The sequence below is a fragment of the Eleginops maclovinus genome, chromosome 19 (genome assembly GCF_036324505.1).
Source record: "Eleginops maclovinus isolate JMC-PN-2008 ecotype Puerto Natales chromosome 19, JC_Emac_rtc_rv5, whole genome shotgun sequence".
Classification (NCBI taxonomy): domain Eukaryota; kingdom Metazoa; phylum Chordata; class Actinopteri; order Perciformes; family Eleginopidae; genus Eleginops; species Eleginops maclovinus.
Genome location: NC_086367.1, coordinates 18,874,546 through 18,896,289, shown reverse-complemented (window position 1 = coordinate 18,896,289; position 21,744 = coordinate 18,874,546). Strand labels below are relative to the sequence as shown.

The following is a 21,744-nucleotide window of genomic DNA, read 5'->3' as shown; positions in this document are numbered from 1 at the left end:
ATGACGAGTGTGTGTGCGTGTGTGTGTGTAACTCAGAAAGAATTTGAAGCATCAGCTGACAAACACACATATTTCATGGTGCAGTTCTACGAGAAACGGCTTCTAGTGTGAGGACCATGTTGTTCTTAAACAATCTGTAATGCAGGGAAACTTTTAAACACAACTGGCCGGAAAGCGTTTTGTAACTTGACTTCTGCTTAATAAAAAGAACGGAGGTGTCAAGGACCTTACTACAGGAATAATATTTTGAATAGACTAGAACTTACTTTCTTCGCTGTGAAAAATGAAAGCACTTAGAGCAAAATGTTCAGACACTTGAAGCCTCCACATATAAATAGAAATGCAATTGCGAAAACTAAAGTGTAAAGAATTGCTTTTTACCCACAGTAATCAATGTCTATACTTTGTGTATTTTAAGACTGGATGGTTTCATTTTACCCTTTAAAAGATGTTTGGTTTACTTCCCAGATACCAGATTACTTTCAAGCAGTATTTTTAATTGAAGCCTATTCCTTACCTTGAAAACATAACATATTTTCGAAGTTTCAAGACGTACAAACCTTGCAAAATGAGGGTTCAGAGCAAACTGATCACAGACAAGAACAACAAATGAATAAAAAAGGAAATGAAGATTTACAGAATGAGATCATATCCTCTCACTCATTAGCATATTTTCTTATTTCCTTTCCCATGCAGAGACAATAATTAATTTCCCACTCACATTCTCAGCAGGCGGCAGCGTCTGTGGCGCCCTGATGGGGCCGACATCCTGTTTCCTGTCAGCTGAGCCTTCCCACTTCCTGCTGTCCTCCTCCCTCTGTGGCTCCAACCTTTGAGAGCCCTGTTGGTCAAGAGAAGAACAGAGTAAGGCAAGGAGACATTTACAGCCAGATGCTGGTTTACGGAGCTCTGCAGTGGAGCTTTATTATGCAACAACGGTCAAACTGCTTCTCCGGAAATTGTATTTCAATGTTACTGGAGAATGTACAGTCGGTACTGACTACTCTAGTCACCAAAGCAACCATCAAAACTGAACCTGCAATGTTTCCTTGGGAAAAATAAATCTGTATTAAAGCTGAGGACATTATGGTCCCATAAAAATACTCTTGAGCTGGGGTATTTCTGAATCGACACTCTGCAATTTCACATCTAAATAAAACTCTGCTGTGGATGTTGAATCCTTCTGTTTATTTCTGACCAGAGTGGTCCATCAGTCCATGCTCACTTTAGACAAGGCCCCTGATCTACTTTTTGAATGCTTGTGAACTGTTTTGCTTTCAGCCAAATAATACAAATTCTATATTTTGTGTGCTGTGGTTCTTGCTGCAGCACAGATGCATGTATGAATCGCTGCATAACGACTACAAAAAGAAATCACTACAATTTACACAATAAAAAATACGAGGACACGTTACAGCGACACAATGACAACAAAGAGACACAAACCACATGGTCCTAAAACAACTAAACAGGGTCGCAAAACATCTACAAAAGACACAAATTGAGTCCAAAGAGACAGTAAGTGACTACAAAAAACCCTACTGTGGCCGACTAGACAAAAACCCACAGACGGATGCTCACGAATACAGAGCGCCACAATACAACAACAAAAAGAAGCTAAACAACTTTGAGGTCTGTGTGTCACGCTCCTATTTAGAGGAGCTGGTGGAACACTTCAACAACGCCTCATTATCCGCCCACGCCAAGACGTTACAGGTTTGTTTTGCTTAACGTCAGGGTCTTGGTTTTCTAAAATGACGTATTACCTTATAGAAACATCAGCAACAACACCCCTGTGTCTGCAGTACGGATATTACACACATCACTGACCTTGTGGTCCGTCTCCTCCTCAGTGGTCTTGCTCTCCAGAGGCTCCAGCTCTCCGTAGATCAACATCCCGCTGCGGCCGATCTTCACGTGCTTCTTGTAGGTGTAGTAAAACTCCACACACTGCGCCACTGACTTAGTGATCACCTGTGAACCACACATACACACATTTCAAGTTTCAATTTCTTGTAAGAAAAGTACATTGCTCATTAGCTCTTAGATGTTTTGGAGGAAGCATTTCTTCTAATACATTGGTCTGTTTTTATTTGGTATATTTCCCTTTGTTTTTCTCTGCTGTTTTTATTATGGTCCATCTGTACGTAATATAATCAAAAAGGATTTGTTCTTAAGAAGCTTCATGGCAGGCCCCGGCCGTGGCGCAACTGGCTGGGGCACCTGCACCGTATGCTGGCGAGTTCGATTCCCGACCCGTGGTCCTTTCCGGATCCCACCCCGACTCTCTCTCCCACTTTCCTGTTACTCTCCACTGTCCTATCCGATTAAAGGCAAAAAGCCCCTTTGATTTGGTCCTAGTATGAAACAAGCTGAATTGCCTTATTTGGGGCGCTCATTTAAATAATTATGACGAGCTCTGCTCTGATTGGCTGGTTTGGCAAGGAGCAATCCATGGCTGCCTCAGAGCCCACAGAAGTAAGTGAAGTTTGCGAAACCGAGAGATATGAACCCTGGAGGCTATTGGCATCCAACCTTACATGTTTGAGCCTTTATCGGAGGAGGGAACCGATGAATTTGAAGAACAGCCAGTTGGTCGGAGGTTGGAGAGCAACGTTACGGAGTGGTAAGTGTTAGCGGTAGTGTTTCCAGCAGCTGGTGTATGCAAATGCTGAGTCTGCACTACCGTGTGTGACGTAACACAAAGGGATTGTTGTAACTCGCCCGGTTTGCCGCTGTGATATGCATATTCATGATTTGCACGTGAAGGAGGAAACAATGGTGTTTGAGGTTCACGGTATGTCAGTTCAATGTACCGAACTCTCCTTATTCAACTATGCCAAGGTAAATACAGTTTTCCACTCTATGGCACCTTTAACATTAAATTCTTGGACTGATACACGTGTCCTCCTTGTTAATCACTGTAGAAATTGAACAGTATAGAGAGTCTTGTGGAAAAACAATGATTAAGTGTGCCGCTGCAAATATTTCAACAAGAAGGAAACATTGTTCCAGAGTGACTGTACTTCCTCTCCCTGCCCACCCATTGTCAGGGAAAATATTGTGCGTGCTGTTATCAGCCCACAGCTATGCTACTGTGAGGCCTGGACGAGAATGGAGAGTGCTTTTTCTTTTCCTCTTGTGTTTTAAACCACATCCTACCTGTTTCTGCACCATGAAGAAGTCCTTCTTGTATGCAGCGATGCCTTTGTTGAACTGGCGTCGCTCAGCGGCAGTCCAGCTGTCTGATCCTGCAGGGAGACGTTTAGAAAGAGAGAGGGATGCAGACGTTTAAAAACACACAGCAAGAATCTCCTTGCAGACAATAATCTGAATGTGCGCAGAGTCTGACTAGTTCAATACCACCCTCCACTCTCTCTCTCACACACACACACACCCACAACCACAACCACACACACACACACACACACACACACACAGTCAAATCAGTCAGTAAACAATGGCTCCCCTGTCTTCTACTTGGGATTAACCACATGCTGTAAAGCCCCTCCCCACTACCCTCCTTCCCTCATCCCGTTGACCCTGACAATCCTCCACAGTTACCCCCCCTCACCCAGCACTCACTACCCCCACACACCAACCATAGCCCAAACACTCTCTCTGCAGCTGCTCTGAGGCAAGGCCTAGAAAAGTCTCTGTTAGTTGGTTTAAGGAAATAGGGGAGGATTATCTTTGTTGACACCCCCCATGATGACAAACCAAAACACAAACCTCCTTTTTCATTTTCAAGTTACCACAAATGCTTACCCTACTATTGGAAGCCGTAGGCAGCCATTACATTTCTGCATGACTGTTTTATATAAAGCGCACCAGGGAGCAAAGTGGGGGTCCAGTACATTGCACAAGGCCACCCTCGCAATGCCCAGGAGCCAATATGGCACCTCATTCAATTACTGTCCATAAGTCCCAACGGATGAGCTTCTGACAAACCCACAGTTCACTATTGCAGGGTGAAATATAGCAGCTTAAACTGTTATTTGGATACAGAGTAGATGTTTTTGTTGAAGACTTACCTGAGTAGTGGTAGCGGGCCAGATAATGAGACTTGGGGAAAACTGGATTCCTCAGCATCAACAGGGACAGAGCGGCCTGAGAAACAAACAAATACTTTAAAAATGCTTGAAAGTAAACAAACGTTAGCTGCACAACATTGATGGTTACGAGCCTTTAGGTCACTCCTGCCAAGCGAGCCACACACACACACGGCTCTATTAGGCGCTCAAATTGTGCTTTATAGAGACACACAGAGACAAACAGAGAACCAGTTGTAGCGGGATAACCGTCCTTCATGTTTCTGTATGCATCAGGTGGCTGAGTGCATTCTGTCATAATACTCTCTCTGGTGTTCAAAACTAAACTCAACCTCGTGCTCTTTGAGAAGGTGAAAGTCTTGACTGTGCATGAATGTTGAAGACGGCAGTTTGAGCCGGACTGCTGCAGAGAGTGGGCGCTCTGACACCCCCCTGCTCGTAGTTTCCTTGACAACATTGGACCAGTGCTGGTCGCTAGGGGCCTGAAATCTCCTCCAGTACTACCACGAAGCACTGACTGCTCTAAAGGATTGATTCAGGATCACCGGTAAAGTTGCTGTGTGGACTAGGTAATACACTCCTGTCATTTCCAGGAGTCTTTCTCTCGTTCAATTTCAAAGAGTTCATTTTTTAATCTGCTGTAACGTGTCGTCATTGAGTAGGTTTTCTATACACAAGAAAAATAGATCGTTGTGCTAATTAATCATCTCAATAGATATGTCGTTTGGCCTTCAGTTTAGGAAATGGGGTCGAAACATTTTGTAAAACCTTATATTTAGAAAGCTAAAATTCCACAGATATACCAACCTGTTTTTACCATAATGTAAAAGTGATTGTTTTGCTGCCACATTAAAAGCATTTTGTAACCTTTATTTCAAACTGTTACAACTACTTAAATACAGCGGGAACGATAGGTCAATCAATCAATTAGTTCATCAACATTCAATGACTCAACCATCGAAAGGTGTTTATTGGAGTATTTGGTTATTTTTCTTGTCTTTACATTATAATAAATGAATTATCTTTAAGTTTTGGATCACAATCTTGGGCTTTGGTAACGGTGACATGTTTGTTAACTGTTCTTACACACCACGCCTATGATTGGTTACTCGAGTGAATAACTGGCAGATCAATTGTGAACCATACGATCATCATCTATTAAGATAATTATTAGTCACACCCATTGTTACTACAATTATAGGATTCGAGCTGGTCCGATAGATTCTCCTTCATTTAATTATCCTATCATTGCTCTAATTCTCGGTAAAAATGATATACATGACTGTCGGAATTTCAATAGGGGAGGCATGAGCAGGAAATATCCACTTGAGATGTTTCCTCATGGTGTTTATCATTGACCGCTGTTTGGCCTCATTACCACAAACAGAGCAGAGCCTGGTGTTGGTTGTATATTGTGGGATGTAATGAGCGGCGCAGCAGATTTATTATCCTAAAAAGGTGCGTTTTATTTGAGCATGGCGGCGAGCTTTAAATAGCCGATACATGCAGCGGTCAAGGATGGACGGTGCGTATCTGCACTGCAGGCTGCTCACGCCCCAATGTGATTAGCGGTCTGACAGCGATGCAGGAGGTGTGAGACAAAGGTTGGATCATTGCTGCAGCAAAAGGTGGAGCAACCCCGCTGACCAACCAGAAACCTCGGTGACAGTGTGAGTGAGTGCAAGCTGGTGAGAATTCAGGAGGGACTTTTTCGCCCTTCCTCAGATATATTTCTGACTTGTTTCGTGTAGTTGCTTTTTCAAGTACAGCAAAGAAATATGTGCATGTGAGCAAATACAATAACAATAACTGCATCTTAAAGAGGTCAAATATGTTCACCTCATCTTGTTGAGTGCTGTCTGTTTTTGGAAATATAACGGCAGGTTATTTTTTGACGTTATCTTTTGGTAACACAATATGAAAATAGCTATACAAAAAACATCAATCAAGGTATCCTAAAGAATGGAGAGACATCTTCCAAGGTCTTGTTTTGATATTTTGATCAGATACTTTGTTTGTTATCACACATGGGGAAAGCAGATTAAAGAAGCTGTAACTACAGACAGGGTTCATCCAGCTTTTTAGTAAAAATTAATTTACTTTCAAGGTTATTTCCACATTCATAAAGCTCTTTTCCATTACATCAACATATTTCACTAACTGAATGCAATAGCAAAACGTTTCTAGCCCTGATATCATGATGGTTAAAAGTAAGCGTTAAAACACACATCCTTTCTGCTCTTCACCATGCCATCCCTCAACACCAAAACAGTTTCACTATCTCAGTCATCTCAGGCCACCACAGCACACAGAGAGCCTGCAGATCAGTCACTTCCGTTCAAAAAATCATTGACAGTTTAGATGAAACTTTCAATAACTTCATGAGAAAGTATGGGGAAAATATGGGGCAGGAAGTCAAAGCACACATGTACGTGAACTGCCACAACCTAATTGAACTCTGTGTTTACATTCACCTGATTGGTAATGATCAGTTTTATTTATGACTTTCATAAACCCACTATTGTCTATGACTTCTAAAATCCATTGAATTTTGTTCATATGAATGAGTTTTCAAAAGATCTTAACGAAATTTGATCAGATTTAAATGAAAGTGACAAGTAAATGCATATTGCAAACTCCTGATTGGTGCACCAAAGCATGTGACATCACTTTTTTTCCCCCCTGCTCACCTAAAGATTAAGAGATTAAACCCAAATATCACAAATGTAGATATTTCGCTCAAGGACAAAGCCAAATAACTAAAATCGACTGTTCTAAAACACAATTTGAAGGCCCTAATTGAATCGTTAAGGTTAAACAGCATGGTGTGCATGTGCGTTAGAACCTGACCGACCAGTGATGTTTCCATTAATCATGGCGGTCCCTGCCCTGTCTGTCAGTCAGTATGGATTGTTCTGTTGTGCTCACCATTATGTCCCCTTTGCACTCGTACAGACAATGGTGGGCTAACTCCTGGTTGGTGCCTCCTCCACACAAAACACTGGAGCAGGCCAGGTGCATGAGGTCTTGCACTGTGAACACACACAGAGAGAGAGAGAGAGAGAGTGAGCAAGAGACAGAAAATACACTTCGCTGTTATTATTTTTGCATACTGTGGTGAGAAAATGAGCGTTAAACCGGTTGTGGGAGGCTAATTGTTATAAACAAACCTTCCCACAGCGGCAATTGACGTCTTTTGCATCATAAACCTGGAGGGTTGTAATTGTACGCATGTCTTACAAAAAGCAAGTATCTTAATGGAATGTTGAAATCCTTTGCAGCTTTTTTAACGTGTGATGATGAATTATTGAAAACACTATTCAAAGTGATAGCAACAGATAGTTACTTCTGTATTTCACATCAAGGAAATGACTCAAGTTTTTCTTCTTTTACTGATTATTTCAGAACAAAAAAGGTCATAAATATATTAACTGTTGGAACAGATCATCAGCTTCTCAGTAAAAATTGTGAAACTACTACTTAAGTAAGTCACAACATCCTGCTAAAGCAATTCAGTATTAATCCTTTGGTCTTGGATTGTTAAGAAGGAGATGTTTTATGGTCTTTTATGTGGAGCCCATTGTTACTATGGAAAAGACTAGTGGGGATCTTTAATAAAGAGAAGTGTAGAGTTTTAAGCTCATGTTACAACTGTGAAACTGTATTTGCCTATGTCCTACCTCTCTGCTGGAAGTCAGGCTTTTCCTCCAGCTCAGTCAGCGGAGTCCAGACCAGATCGGCTCGATGGTGATCCAGCTCCACCGCTGACCGCTGCCTCAGCTCCGGCACCTCGGCCTGATACCGCGACCCAATATTTATCCGTCTGGGAACAGAACATCAGTGTGAGCGACAAGGGCCTAAATGTGACCCTTTGCAAAATTCATCAAGTGCCTTCCTTTGTTGTTAAGTGGTATTTATTCACGGTTAAATATCATGATATCATATCCCAAAACCAGATTTCTTTTAAGAGTGAAGCTCTGGTTTTATTTTTTAAGCTCACATTTTGAATTCTTGGCTTTTCTATCTGTTCTGATCTTTAAATAGTCACAGCAGGATTGTTGAGACTGTGAGCACCAAAACCCTTGCACTGCTTTGAATTCCAGCTTGTTACACGGCTCCTCTTTTGCCCTCTCAGCATATGCAAATCCCTTTCAAAATGTGTGTGCACTTCTTGATCCACTGATCCGAAAGTCCATGGATCCTCATCCCGGTGTGGGACAAAGGTCATCCTCAAATAGGGAGAAAGACTCATCATCCTCAAATGCATGCATGCTCTATAGGCTTCCACTGAAACCTGATACCTCAATGCTACAGTTGTGAAAATCCTGCTGTGTTGCATTAACAAACAATCCTGTTCTAGCATGCCCCCTCCCTCCCCTGCTTTTCCAGTAGGCCTGCAGTATTTCCAGCTGAGTGTGTGTATGTATGTGTGTGTGTATTCTGGCAGCCTCCCCCAGGGAAGGTGGGCTGCTAAACGTTGAACTGAGATGGCTCTCGTGTGTTTTGGATTACAGCGGGCCCAGCTGAAAGCATGATTTATGGGCTGACTCGCTGGCTCGTCCCTGACTAACTGCTGAGCAGCTGGCACCAGTCGGGGGAACAGCTTGCACAATTCACCCCCATAAACTGCTCGTCGATGTGGTGAACTCTAAAGTGAGTCCAAAAACAGATTCCCCGGCTGATATTTAAAGGGTTAAACTAAATGTAGCCTCAGTGTCCTTAAAGCTCCCCCTGCCTTTATTGCTCTAATTTTCATAAACATCCAAGCTATCAGTGTTTACATTTGACTCTGCTTTTATACTGAAGGTCTTATTTAGTACTTCACATGCACTGTTAATACCCTGCAAGTCATTATCCTTACAACTTTAACAATTATATAAACTACTCCTGGTTTATTACCAGTATTGACATCCAGCAGTCACCTCTCTGTATTGTAGTTTTTATGTTTTTGGTCAGATTGCCCACCTACCCGAGTATGAGGGACTCACAGGAGACAGTGCAGTAGGAGTAAACCAGTGTAATTGGAACTCCTCGATAATGGCCTAGATGTTTACTCTATTATCACAGTGTCAGAGCTTCATTAAGTCACAGTTAACACAACTTGAGCGTCTTACTGCCGCTGCTTCACATTAAAAGTGACCCACATGTGAAGCAGCGGAAGGAAATGCAGAAAATTTGTTATCGAGCTGAACACTAACCACAATCACAAATGTGTCAACTAAAAAAGTTCAGAGGCATTGTGACACACTTTCTTTACACAGTATTATGACATAATGTTCATTTCCTACCCAAGAAGGCAACAAATTGACTTCTTTAGCAATGTAGGACACTATTACTGGTGGCATTATTTAAAACGTAATCTTTAAATGACCTTTAGGACTGGCACCGCTGACTTCAGACAACTTCATTTCATTTAGATTTAACGATGTTTTTTAGTTTGGATATTGTGTATATGCTTTTATTTATCTTCATATTAATCAATTCTTATCTATGTTCTGAATATTGTGTCTGGCATTGTTTAAGGATTGTGTAGAAAGGGATTTAAATGTCACAAATGTAAAATTCAATAAGCTTATTATCATTCAAATAAATATGTACATCACCTGAGCTACTGAGCATGCAAGTTAAATACCACAGGTCTGTTTAGTTCGTCATTAGTTTGTAAAAGGTTTTAATGCTTTTATTTGACATATAATAAGGAGCTGTTATTACAGGATGTACTTTTATTGAGAGACATTAGACTGCATGGTTAGATAAGAAGGCGAAGGCTGGCGCTAATGCTAGTAGTGGATGACAGAGCAAAAGATTCCAGTGGTATCACCGGCGGGGAGGAGGAGGTACGCCTTAAAGGATGGGATTAGCATTGCAAGAAGTTTATGTTCGCTTACACGACATTTCCTTATTCATCCTAGAGCAATGATTTGATTAATTGATTGCAGAGCTTCTTCTACTATACGCTCTGCCCATACAATTCCCTGGAAATGAGACACAACATCCCACCCTAAAGCCTAAAACCCTTCCACGATGTTAGAAAATAAGATGTGGACCTTGAGAGGGAAATACTCACGGCTCTATGCTGACTGGTGTGGCCTCTCCGATAGCAGACAGGACTGGTGGTGTGATGTCACAGCTGTCTGTTAGAGCAGCAACACAAAATGCACTCAGTGATATGGAGGTAGATATACAGTACAATAGCTCTGGTCTAAATCTAATATTTATACAGCAACATTCCTTAAGCCAGTGGTTCCCAAAGTGTGGGTCGCGCCCCCCTATGTGGTCGCGGAGGTATTGCAGGGGGGTCGCGGGGGAGGGGTACGGTTTGCGTGAACTGCAGAACCGCGTCTGTTGTTAAGGTGGCAAGTAATACAGTTGTTTAGTCTACATGCCACCATGAGCCTATACCACCTTAACTAACGGACCACTCACCCTGGGGTGCGTTTCCCAAAAACTTTTTGATAACAGTAGCCATGCGTGAGTCTGAGAACTGAACATTTTAAAATGGAAAAGTTTTTAACAGCGGGTCCAATCAAGCGTAAGCCTACTTTACAGTACGAGCCATCAAGCACTCCGACTCAGAAAAAGACGAGGAGATATGACGAGGTGTACATCGGGCTGGGCTTCACTAGTACGCTGGTAGGTGGTGAGGAAAGACCGCAGTGTGTTCTATGTTTAAGAGTGCTAGCCGCTGGCAGTCTAAAACCCAGCAAGCTTAAACGTCACCTGGAGACCACACACCCTGAGCATAAAGACAAGCCGGCTGATTTCTTTCAGAGAAAATTAAATAACTGTCGTATCCAACAGACTAGTTTCGTAAAATCTGCGTCTGTCCCTGCCAATGCTCAGCTTGCCTCCTATAAAGTGGCCTACCGTGTCGCACAGTGCAAAAAACCACACTCAATAGCTGAGGAACTGATACTGCCCTGTGCTATCGATATGGTTGCCACTATGATTGACGAGGCAACAGCAAACAAGTTAAAAGTGATTCCTCTCTCTAACAACACTGTTGGGAGACGCATACTTGATATGTCAAGTGACATAGCGGAGCAGGTCAACGATATGGTGCGTGCAAGCCATAGACTGTATATATTCTACAGTCTATGGTGCAAGCACCCGGTTTGCTCTGCAGGTGGATGAAGCCACCGACAGCAACAAGGACTGTTTATTAATCACATACGTCCGATTCATTGCTGCAGGGGACATGAAAGAGGACCTGTTGTTCTGCAAAAAACTTAAAACGCGAGCCACTGCTGATGAACTTTTCAAAGTAATTGACACTTACTTGCAAGAGGCCAATCTGAAGTGGGAGGGTTGTGTTGGGGTGTGTACAGATGGGGCTCAGGCAATGGCTGGGAAGCACAACGGGCTCCAAGCGCTCATAAAGCGTGTGTCGCCCAACGTTCATTGGACTCACTGTATGATCCATCGAGAAGCTTTGGCTTCTAAACAGCTGAGTCCCGAATTGAACGAGGTGATGACTGACGTCATTGCCACAGTGAACTACATCAAAACGCGCCCTGTTAAGGCCCGACTTTTCTCTGCGCTATGCGAGGAAATGGGATCCAATCACACAGCTGTTTTGTTTCACAGCGAAGCGCGATGGTTGTCACGTGGGAAGGTTCTGTCCAGGGTATTTGAGCTGCGGGAGGAAATTCGGATTTTTTTGGAGGAGGAGGGTCATGACCTCGCGGTTAATTACAGTGATGAAAATTTTCTTACGAAAGTTGCCTACCTCAGTGACATGTTCCAGAAATTAAATGAACTAAATCTGCAGATGCAAGGAACCAACACCCACCTTCCGCATCTTGCAGATAAAATAAAATCATTTTCAAGGAAATTGGAAATGTGGGAGCGGAAAATTGGGGAGGGAAACATAGACTCATTTCAGAACCTTCATGCTTTTGTTGAATCCAACAACATTCAGAACACAATCGTGCCTTGTATGAGAGCACACATCTCTGCCCTACAACAACATTTTCAGAGGTATTTTTCAGTGAAGGATTCAGCACAATATGACTGGATCCTAGACCCCTTCACTGCAGCCGCACCTACTGACTTCAGCACTGCTGAAGAGGAGCAGTTCATTGATATCACATCAGACTCCACACTGAAACTGCAGTTTCAGGCCAAGTTACTGACTGCATTTTGGATTGGGGTGGAGGAGGACTACCCACTATTGGGTGGAAAGGCAATGGCAGTATTACTCCCTTTTGCCACGTCTTATCTTTGTGAGGTGGCTTTTCTGCAGTGGCCTCCATAAAGACCAAATACAGGTCAAAGCTGGACATTGAGAATGAACTGAGGGTGGCCATCTCACAGTTGCCACCACGATTTGAAAAGATCTGCAGTTCAAAGCAAGCCCACACTAGTCACTGAGATGTATGAAATATTTTATGAAAAAACAAATCTGGGGTATTTTTTCAAATTCAGTGCAGATGTTAAAAAGATGAAATAGGTTCAAAGTTGTACAATTTAAAAGTAAATGTAAGTTACTTTTTTTGTTATTTTGTCACTCAAGAAGAGAAGTTGCAGTTGCAAAGTTGTTAAAACAGTGCTGTTGCACACAAAACACATGAATAAATGTTATTTTGAAGTGTCTTGTAATGGTGATTATGCCCTTATTGTTTATTTGTACTGTTTGCGTGAATTTCAAAATACATTTTCAAGAAACTAAAAGTTTCGGTGTTTAGGGGGGGCTCCAAAATATGTTTAGGTCTTAAAGGGGGTCCCAGCAGAAAAAGTTTGGGAACCACTGCCTTAAGCACTTAGAAAAAATACACATATCTGATATCAGTCGAAACGTTCGCCAGATGCCAGAGCGTTATCTTTGAATTTCCACAGTTAAGATGTCCTGTGGAAAGACAGGTCTTTTCTTCATTTCGTTTTTACTCACTGGAGCGCAACAGGCTGCGTGTTGCAGACTTGGGAGTTATGGGAGGCGGCAGGCCCTGGACGCTGGCTGCAGCCGACGACAGGAAGGTGGAGAAGTAAAGGCCGGAGCCCTCGCGGACAGGGCTGAGGATGGGCGGAGGCGTGTAGGGGGGGATGGAGAAGGGGTTTTCGGCGAGGCGGACAGGGGAGCGGAGGTGGCTCTGGTAGGGTGTGATGCTGGAGTACGCGGGAGGGGCGATGAATAATCCAGGTTTAGGCGGCGGGATGAAAAGAGGCTCGGGCCGGGGACGCCGTTTTGACTTTTTGCCATCCTCCTCCCTCTCTCCTTCACTTTTGCCATTCTGGGGAGGAAACAATTATTGTTCCAGTTAGATTCATCGCTATGCACTTTGATTCAACTTGTTTTAACATGCAATGCTTCTATAGAGGTCACTTTTTAAGACCTTATCACACAAATCATGAATGAAACAAAAGAAACCTTCGAACAAAAATACTCCAATAGAATAAATTGATTTAACATATGAAAGGAGACAGTCTTTTTATTAACTCAATTTTCTCAATTAACCTAACCCGTCAGTTTTGTCAACGCAAATATATTCTGGTGAGGACTAATGGCTGCAATGCTGTGTGTGTGTGTGTGTGTGTGTGTGTGTGTGTGTGTGTGTGTGTGTGTATTTGAGAGAAAGTGAAGGTGGACTATTGTACAGAGCTTCTGTAAGTTAATAATAAGTTAGTGTCCCGCCCGCCTGTACACGTGATGTTATCAATAAGCTAACCCGAACACACCCAACCCAACATCACTGCTATGCAGCCACCACTGGAATCTAATTCTGCAGATACAATAATACTAATAATGTAAATGTAATGTAATCTTTTTATCTGTGCGGAACGGTTAATGTTGATAACAAATGTAAATGTTGTGAGTGAAACTTTGGAGCTTTGTCACAGCCCCAAAGCACACACATAAAAACCTCAATGAAAGACAAGTATGCGCGTTCCTAAAGAGAAAGAACAACCCCTACCCTCCACTGTATGGTACATAATGTACAGTATGGCATTGCTAAACCCTGATAATCTGCCTGATCTGGTTCACCAAATCCCCCCCAAATGAACCAGGGAAAGGGAGAAAAGAGCAGAGGACCCCAATGGGGGCAGGGGAGATATGGAGCACGATGGGGGGAAGGGAGTGTGTGTTGGCGGGGCGATGTGGCTCTAATGCGACGACTTAATATGTGGCGTTCTGATAACACACTGAGGAAGACAGTTGAACACGCACCTTGTACCCCACTATTCTTAGTAAATTAATCTGACAAATATGTATGCAAGTGTGTATGAAAATGGCATCAAAGTACAGCATAAAAAAAAGAAAGAAGCATGGATATGAACCCACCTGCTCTGAGCTCTCTGACAACGAGTTCCTGAGTGAGCGCCTCCGGGTGACAATGACCGAGGGCTTGTGGTCGGAGCGGCCAAAGTCCTGGGGGTTTAAAGGTCTGGGGGGCCAGGTGGAGGCCAGGGCTGAATCATCTCTGTCCGGAGAGGAGGGCTCCTGTCTTCGCACGGGAACAGACACGGGGATGACGAGGGGCAGGAGGCTGTCGTCTCGATGCCGCTTGGCGTTCATGCCCCCAGTTTGAGTGGGACTCCACGGCCGGTGGGTTTCCTAAAAAAGATGGTGGAGGATGGTGTTACAATGGATCTAGTAAATGTATTTCTCCTCTATTTAAAACCTCAAGAGGATATGAAAATGCATCGCTTGCAAATAGAAAACAAAAGCTAAAGTATTATGGTTCGATAAATCAAAAGGAAAATGTATACGCAACAGTTTTGATGAGCATGTGATCATTTAAGCTCAGTTTAAAAGCAGTTCAACGGTTTTTGCTGTATTCATGATTAGCTTTCTTATTATTGAAAACACCTCTGAATGTTGACTGTTGGATTGACATAGAAGCTTTTTAAGTAGTCCTCTAAGGAAATTAAATTCATCCAGTTGTAATCGCCAGATAAGCCTAATTGATCATTTAAAAAAAGTTACGTCCTTTTGGAATTGCAGCACCTCACATGGGGGTGGGCTCACCAAGCTGGGTTGCTATTAAAGTTACATTAAAGGCTGATTTGAAGACCAAATATAAGACGGTTTCATCCTGTTGTAAAACTCCAGGGTCTCACATTAAGAGTCCAAGGTGACACATTCTCAAATCATCACCTTGTGTAGCAGATACAGTGCACTACTCAACATGTGCAAGTAAACACAACTTGTAGTAACTTAAGTTGCAGCTTGGCTTTCCGTCTTAGCGCACACAGCTATCAACATCATATATCAAACAACACTGCACCTGGGTGATTTGGTGGCTGTTAATAAACCCAGGCAGACTGCTAAATTATAATCAATACAGTAAACGAGAAACCCTGCGCTTTTCCTCACACAACCTGAAGAGAAAATTATACCGATACTCCAAATGAAGTGTTCACAGATGGGTCGATACAGCTTTTACACAAGGCTGTTATATAATGTTCCAGTGAAAGCCTTACCAAACAAGCATTATGTACCACTGCACCTTGATTCAGGTCTGTTAGGTGACGCACTTAAGTGCCAGACCTTGACGCACCTCAAAGGAATCATCCCCAAAAGCATTCTGTATGTTTTCTCTATGTGAACCCATAATGAGTGGGCATGAGCAGCCTGTGTGCTTTAGAGTAACTTCAAAGCTGTTTTTTCCACCACATCATTGAAGACAGATGCATTCTGTCACTGCACACTGCATCTTTAGAGGCAGGGAGGCATGCAGCACTGTGGCTACGCTGGATCTGTTTTCATTATTGCTGGTGGAAAACTCCAGCCGCTACACCAGAGCGGTGGAGAGATATTCTGCTGAGCACTGCAGGCAGGGCACCCCTGCACCCCTCCCTGTGTTGAGGGGGGAGGGCAGCGGAGGCCAGGCTGGAGTTTCTCTCCTTTGATGGGATGGGGGGAGGTGTGCAGGCATGTAACCAAACACACTGTCTGTATGATCAGCTACCCGTTAGGCGAATCCAGGGCACAGCCGTGCTGAACTACAGACATACTGACTCAGTGCTGTTTGGCAATGGAACTTGTTGCACAATCAAGACATTCAGCACATAAACATAGAGCAGAGAGTGACTTCACATGGAGCAGCAAAGGGTTTTCATCAGGTTTGCTCATTGATTCATCCAGTGAGAGCTGAAAAGCACATATTTGTGAAGTACATATTTACCTTGCAACAATATTCACAATGCAAAGTCTTGTTTTAGAGACAGATTTTCCCAACAAGTTAGAGCTGAGCAGCCCAGTTCTGTGGTGTAAACTTTGTTGGGCGTTGATTACATTCAGCATCTCTTCCAGCAACACGTTAATCACAAACAAAACAAGTTTTGGCACAGTTTTTCTGGCAGTAGAGTCAGGCCGTTTGTGCCAGTTCCCGCTCTTGCTCTGGGAGCTAAAGTCCCCCTGCAATTATACCCTGCTACATCACTAAAAAAATACATTGTTAGGCGTAAAGATATTCACAATTAAAGCTTAACACTTGAAGCGATCAGTTTATTAACTGATATGCAATCATCTGGATTCAACACATAGTCCTTTTCTGTAAAATCTTATTTTGCTGGAGAGGAAACAGCTGAGAAACACATGAGTGGGCAAAAGAACAAAGAAAACAGAAAGACAGAAAAGGAAAGAAGTAAAAAGTAGAGCAAAACCAAGAAAGACCAATGTTGGAACATGTTGACAGTCTCAAAAGTGAACTGAGCCCTTACCTTTACAACATGGGGCGGTAGAGACTCCATTTCCGAGGCCTTTTGAGCAAGGGTCTCCAGGTTGACCTCCTGGGACACCCTGCGTTTCCTCCGTGTGCTCTGGATGACGCCCGTCGGTGCTGCCTGGATATCACAGGCCCCGTTCAGGGAGCCTTGCGGCCCTCCAGGAACAGCCTGATCCGAAGAAACGGAGAGAAAAGGGTTGTCGGACGGCGCCCCGCCTTCCTTGGAGAGCCGTCGCGATCTACGAAGATGCGTTTGGGATTGGTTCTGGGGTTGCGATTGAGACTGGGGCTCAGGCTGTAGAATGGGCGGAAGCAGATCAGAAGGCTGCAAGGGTTCTGGGGTGATGTCCTGGATAATTGGCTCCTGGATCTTTGGGGGATCTGGAGCCGAGGACTCCTGGGAGTGTACCACCACAGGCTGTGGATGCGGGTGTGCATTTTGTGCAGCGGGGTAATAGTCAAGCACATGAGGGTTTTGTTGTTGCAACTGCTGATGTTGCAGTTGCTGCTGAATTTGGAGCTGCTGCTGCTGTTGTATCTTTTGTTGCTGCTGCTCGTGCTGCAGTTGTTGCTGCTGTTGCTGCTGAAGCTGCTGCTGCTGCTGCTGTATGTGCTGTTGGTGAATTATTTGTTGCTGCTGCATCTGTTGATGGTGCTGCTGCTGCTGAATTTGCTGCTGGAGTATGTGATGCTGTTGTTGCTGGCGTATTTGCTCTTGCTTCTGCAGCTGCTGCATCTGGTGAGGGGGTTTCGCTTGTGTTGGGTAGTTGGGTGGGTTAGGTAGGGTTGTCCTGTTGCCCTGAAAGGCCTGGTAGTATGCCGGCAGGTGCTGCTTGGGCTGACCAAAGGCCAACTGAAAGGGCTGCAAGACTGAGCTTCCTCCTGGGTGAGAGGTGCTGTGCTGCTGGGTGTTCAGCGCCCCGGGTTTCAACGTCTCCTGAAATGCCTGGGACTGCTGTTGCTCCCAATCCAGCCCCTGAGCCTTAACAGCATCCCTGTATGCTTCAACCGCAGGGTTAGGACCCGGAGGCTGCTTTTCTGCAGCTCTGTTAGGGGGCTGTTGGTGTGGCTGTAAGCCAGAAGGCTCATGCATTGATTTTGCAAATGCATTTTGGGTCCTTGAGTCTGTTACGTTAACACCCCCTATGTAATTTGCAAAGTTTTGTCCCCAGTTTGTCATGGTATTCCAGGAGGCGGCTCTCTGCTGCTGGGAAAGAGACGGCTGCAGCTGAGCGGGCTCCTGGTGGGCCCACTTCATAGGCACAGTCTGTTGATAATGACCCCTGCTCTGGTCCCCTTTGTCTGGGCTGAAGATGACAGAGTTCAGGTACATGTGAGGGGCCTCTGGATTGGAAGTCACAGTACTTGCAGCCTCGCTCTGCCCGGGGTCTGAGGCAGGGCCACCTGGGACATAGTAGGAACCTTCAGGGTGCTGAGATGTTTCCTTCATTGCTATGCTCTGATCGTGGAAAAACGTGATGCGTTTGCCCGTTCTCTTGGCGCTGGGTTTCTGCTGGGTGGGTACACTCATGACGGGCATGAAGAAATCAGATAAATATTCCCAACAAACCAGCTAATAATGTTCCACCGGATCACTTGTTTAATAAATCCAAAAGCCAGTGAAATAAAGTGTTCAAACTACTTTGACATCTGAGTGAGCAGTAGAAAGGTCAACCAGGATAATCTTCTTGGCCCTCTGGACTGCTTTGTGACCCTGTCAGAGGTCGCCGGCCTGGGGTGTGCAGATCTGAAGAAGTCTGTGTGTTCTTCTCATTCACGGGCAACACCCTGTATAGAGAAATGAGACAGAGGTCAAGCATTGAGCCATCAGACTAAAGGGGTCCCCGCAGGGGGGGCTCATTACCAACCCCGCCTCAGCCATGTAAAAACCTGCTGTTTGCTTTTTCAACAATAGACCACCACTGAAAGGTATCGAGTATGAGAATAGGGGAGGGGAGGGGAAGGCCTTAACTGTGTCATTATTCACTAAGCTCACATGACAGGGATAAGGTCCTGCTTACAGGCAAACACGTAGACCGGACCTGCATATACTACTGCAAGGTAGTTGGTAAAAGACATCTTAATTAATAGTTCCTGGAAATGTTATTAAAAAATATTACTGCACCAAGTTTGATGATGGAATAGGACGTATATAGAAGCAAGCCCCTCAGGGCTCAATCGGACCTGTAACAGAAGCTCTCTTTCCCGCCAAACTACAGAAACAACAGCAGGTTGAATGTGATAAACCTCTTTATACAACTGAATGAATCATTTGAGTGGCAAAAAGGGGAACCCGTGCCCTTTGAACCGCAGCTGCAGACTCAAAAAAGGAACACCAACTGAAAGTGAGCAAAGCATGACTCATGATGAAACGATCTCTGCGAGGCAAAAAAGTCAAAATGGCCTTGCAGGCTTTGATAGCTCGCTTCTTGACAATTTCCATGGTAACACGTGGAGATTATCAAAAATATTATCTGATGGCAAGGTTTGGGAGCAGATTTTTGACACAGTGCAGGCTGCCAAATTTCAAGAAGCACACAGATCCCGACTGTTTCTGTTAACATGCTCCATCTGTATGTGTGTGCAGCAATCACCCAGACAGAAAACCATTAAGGCCGTTTCATCACTACGAGAATGATCATCATCTGCAGGGCTCATGTTACAAAAACCATATGTCAAGATGGTTATATAAATGAATACTAGTATCTTTTAGTACATGGACCTCTCTGACAACCTAGGAAGTCACTGATAATCGTCACCCTTTCCTCTGGTGGCCTAGTAAAGAACACGCTTCTTAAAATAGACATCTGCAGCTGTTCAGATCCTGCACTGGCTCAGGGGCAGCTCTGACTGTGGAAGCTGGATGGCCATGCTATCAAACAGTGTGTGTTTGTGTCATTTTGTGTGTGCACCAGCAAGGCCATGTGATGTTACGCATGCCGATGGCCATGTTGTCAAATCCTATAAAACATCCTTTCTGTAAAAGGAGCACATAAATAAATCCTAGTCCCCTTGCAGAAAGAGCACAAACACAACTGCTGCTTACTGAGCGACCATGCTGTGAGCACTCTCTGTGCACTGAACTAGACTCCATCCGAGGTGAAGGGATCATGGTGACGCATCACATCATGCAACCTTACACAAGCCCAGGGTTTAGCCCAATAAACAAAAGTAACACGTTAAATTGGCTTAAAAAACATGTGGAGCACCATTAGCCGCCCTAATCCAACGCTGTTTCCTCATTTGCACCAGCTCATGCAAGCTGTAGGCCTGCAGCGTGCACAAGACTACACATAAAGAACATATAGCAAGAAAAACATGCGCCAGGACTCTTCCTGCTGCCCCCTCCCTCAACATTACTTTCTGTGTCCAGCCAGCTCAGCGCTATTTACGAGAATCCCTTTGTTGCAGAAAACGGATTATCCATTCACCAATGTCATGTCCAAATGCAACAAACACAGCCAGCAGTGCAGCCTGCATGATAAAAGCGTGGCTGCATGGCAAACAAACAAACACAGTGGGTCATATCAACTTGTCAACAAGGTTAAGACATCACATGTCTGTGTGTGTGCAGTCGATCATCTTCGATTGCGACATAAGAAAACATCCGATACGAGCCCGTTTGGAGGCTGGATCAACAGCCTAAAGCGAGGTAAACAAAACTTTGTCTATTGCAACAATAACATGCAGTGTGGCGCACAACAACAACGCCACAGTCATCCACACCGCGTCTCCATCAGCAGCAGCAGCCCTGTCTGCCCGGATACTTACTGTGTTTGTCATGAAAGCTGCTACTAGCCCGCAGGATCGCACACTGGCAGCTCTGTGCGGCCAGCAGCGGCAGCAGGCCCGCACAATACAGCCCTGCGATGATGATGATGATGATGATGACTGCATACATCCCCAAGGTTGACTCATGCTATGCTGCTGACCTCACTCCCTGGTACTTTTTCCCTCAACAAACCCCCCCCCCCCCCTCTCGCCTTAAAGTCAAGAGGAAGAAATAAAAGAGGGGCGATGCGTAAACACAATCCTTCCCGGTCGGAAGCGCAGCGTTAGTGTGCAGAAACGCGGGCGCAATGCCACCGCTGTCTGTTGCACATTATTGCACTAAGATTGCATAAAAAACTCACACTGCGGCCCTTTTGCTGTACATCGACTCTCTCCGTGTCTCTGCTTGTCTTGTGATCCCCCCTCCGCAGCCACCAGCTCCATAGCCACACCTACTTCCATGCCCATGTAAGGCTTTCCTCTGACACGCAAGGCGCTGTAATTTACCGAGCAAGATCCCTCTCAGCCCATGCGGGAAATTCCAACACACATGGGAGGACTGCGGGGATGAAGGGGAAAGGAAAGGACGCACCCGGCTAACATTCACTTTCCAGCCAAATCACAAACTTGTTTTAATGACCAACTTTCTCTGGAAATGAATGACACACAAAGCAGCTGCAGTAAAGCCCCATGAAGTGTTGGGAGAGTTCATTTTTGTTTTCGGTTGGAGCTGCTAGGGGTATTTTGAAAGTGAAATCACTTTTTTTGTATTTCTATTCATATTTTCTTAATATAATATTGTTCTCTGAAATGTCCAAAAACGTTTTTAAATGTCCAAGGGGCATCTTCAAATGCCAACTTGTACTTCAAAGTTCAAAGATATTCAACTTAAAATGCCAAAAAACAGCAAATCCTCACATCAGCCGATAATGAGTGATAATGTCTGGCATTTTTGCTCGAAAAAAGGTTTTAAAAGTACAATCAAATACTAAATATTATTAAATTACAAGTACAAAGACATCACACTTTTTTTTTTTTTGTTCAACTGGCCTTAACCTGTGCTTATGTGAGTTAACAACTAATCTATATTATGTAAATACTTTACCATGCCAATATATGTTGCAAGGTGTTCTGTGGACTAGTACGTGCTGTAATGTCAGACAAATGAAATGAAAGCCTACATTAAAAAGTGACCCAGATTACTATGGGGCCATTTTGAAGTTGTTCTGAAAAAAAAAAGATGATTAATGAAT

At 44.1% G+C, this 21,744-nt stretch overlaps 1 protein-coding gene across 3 annotated transcripts in view; it reads right to left on the bottom strand.

Moving 5' to 3' along the window:
* Window positions 1–21,744, bottom strand: part of mideasb (mitotic deacetylase associated SANT domain protein b) — a 30,279-nt gene that overhangs the window by 6,434 nt on the left and 2,101 nt on the right. The window contains exons 1-11 of one of the 3 annotated variants that reach the window (XM_063908806.1): window positions 20,854–20,915; window positions 16,716–18,508; window positions 14,332–14,604; window positions 12,943–13,282; window positions 10,120–10,186; window positions 7,733–7,875; window positions 6,981–7,084; window positions 4,035–4,110; window positions 3,163–3,251; window positions 1,831–1,974; window positions 722–841 (exon numbers count right to left, since the gene is read on the bottom strand). In XM_063908806.1, coding sequence (XP_063764876.1) covers window positions 722–841; window positions 1,831–1,974; window positions 3,163–3,251; window positions 4,035–4,110; window positions 6,981–7,084; window positions 7,733–7,875; window positions 10,120–10,186; window positions 12,943–13,282; window positions 14,332–14,604; window positions 16,716–18,260 — 2,901 coding nt within the window. In that variant the 5' untranslated portion in view covers window positions 18,261–18,508; window positions 20,854–20,915. Of the gene's footprint in view, window positions 1–721; window positions 842–1,830; window positions 1,975–3,162; window positions 3,252–4,034; window positions 4,111–6,980; window positions 7,085–7,732; window positions 7,876–10,119; window positions 10,187–12,942; window positions 13,283–14,331; window positions 14,605–16,715; window positions 18,509–20,491; window positions 20,916–21,744 lie in introns of those variants that run through there. The other 2 variants (XM_063908802.1, XM_063908803.1) reach the window with 2 other exon arrangements.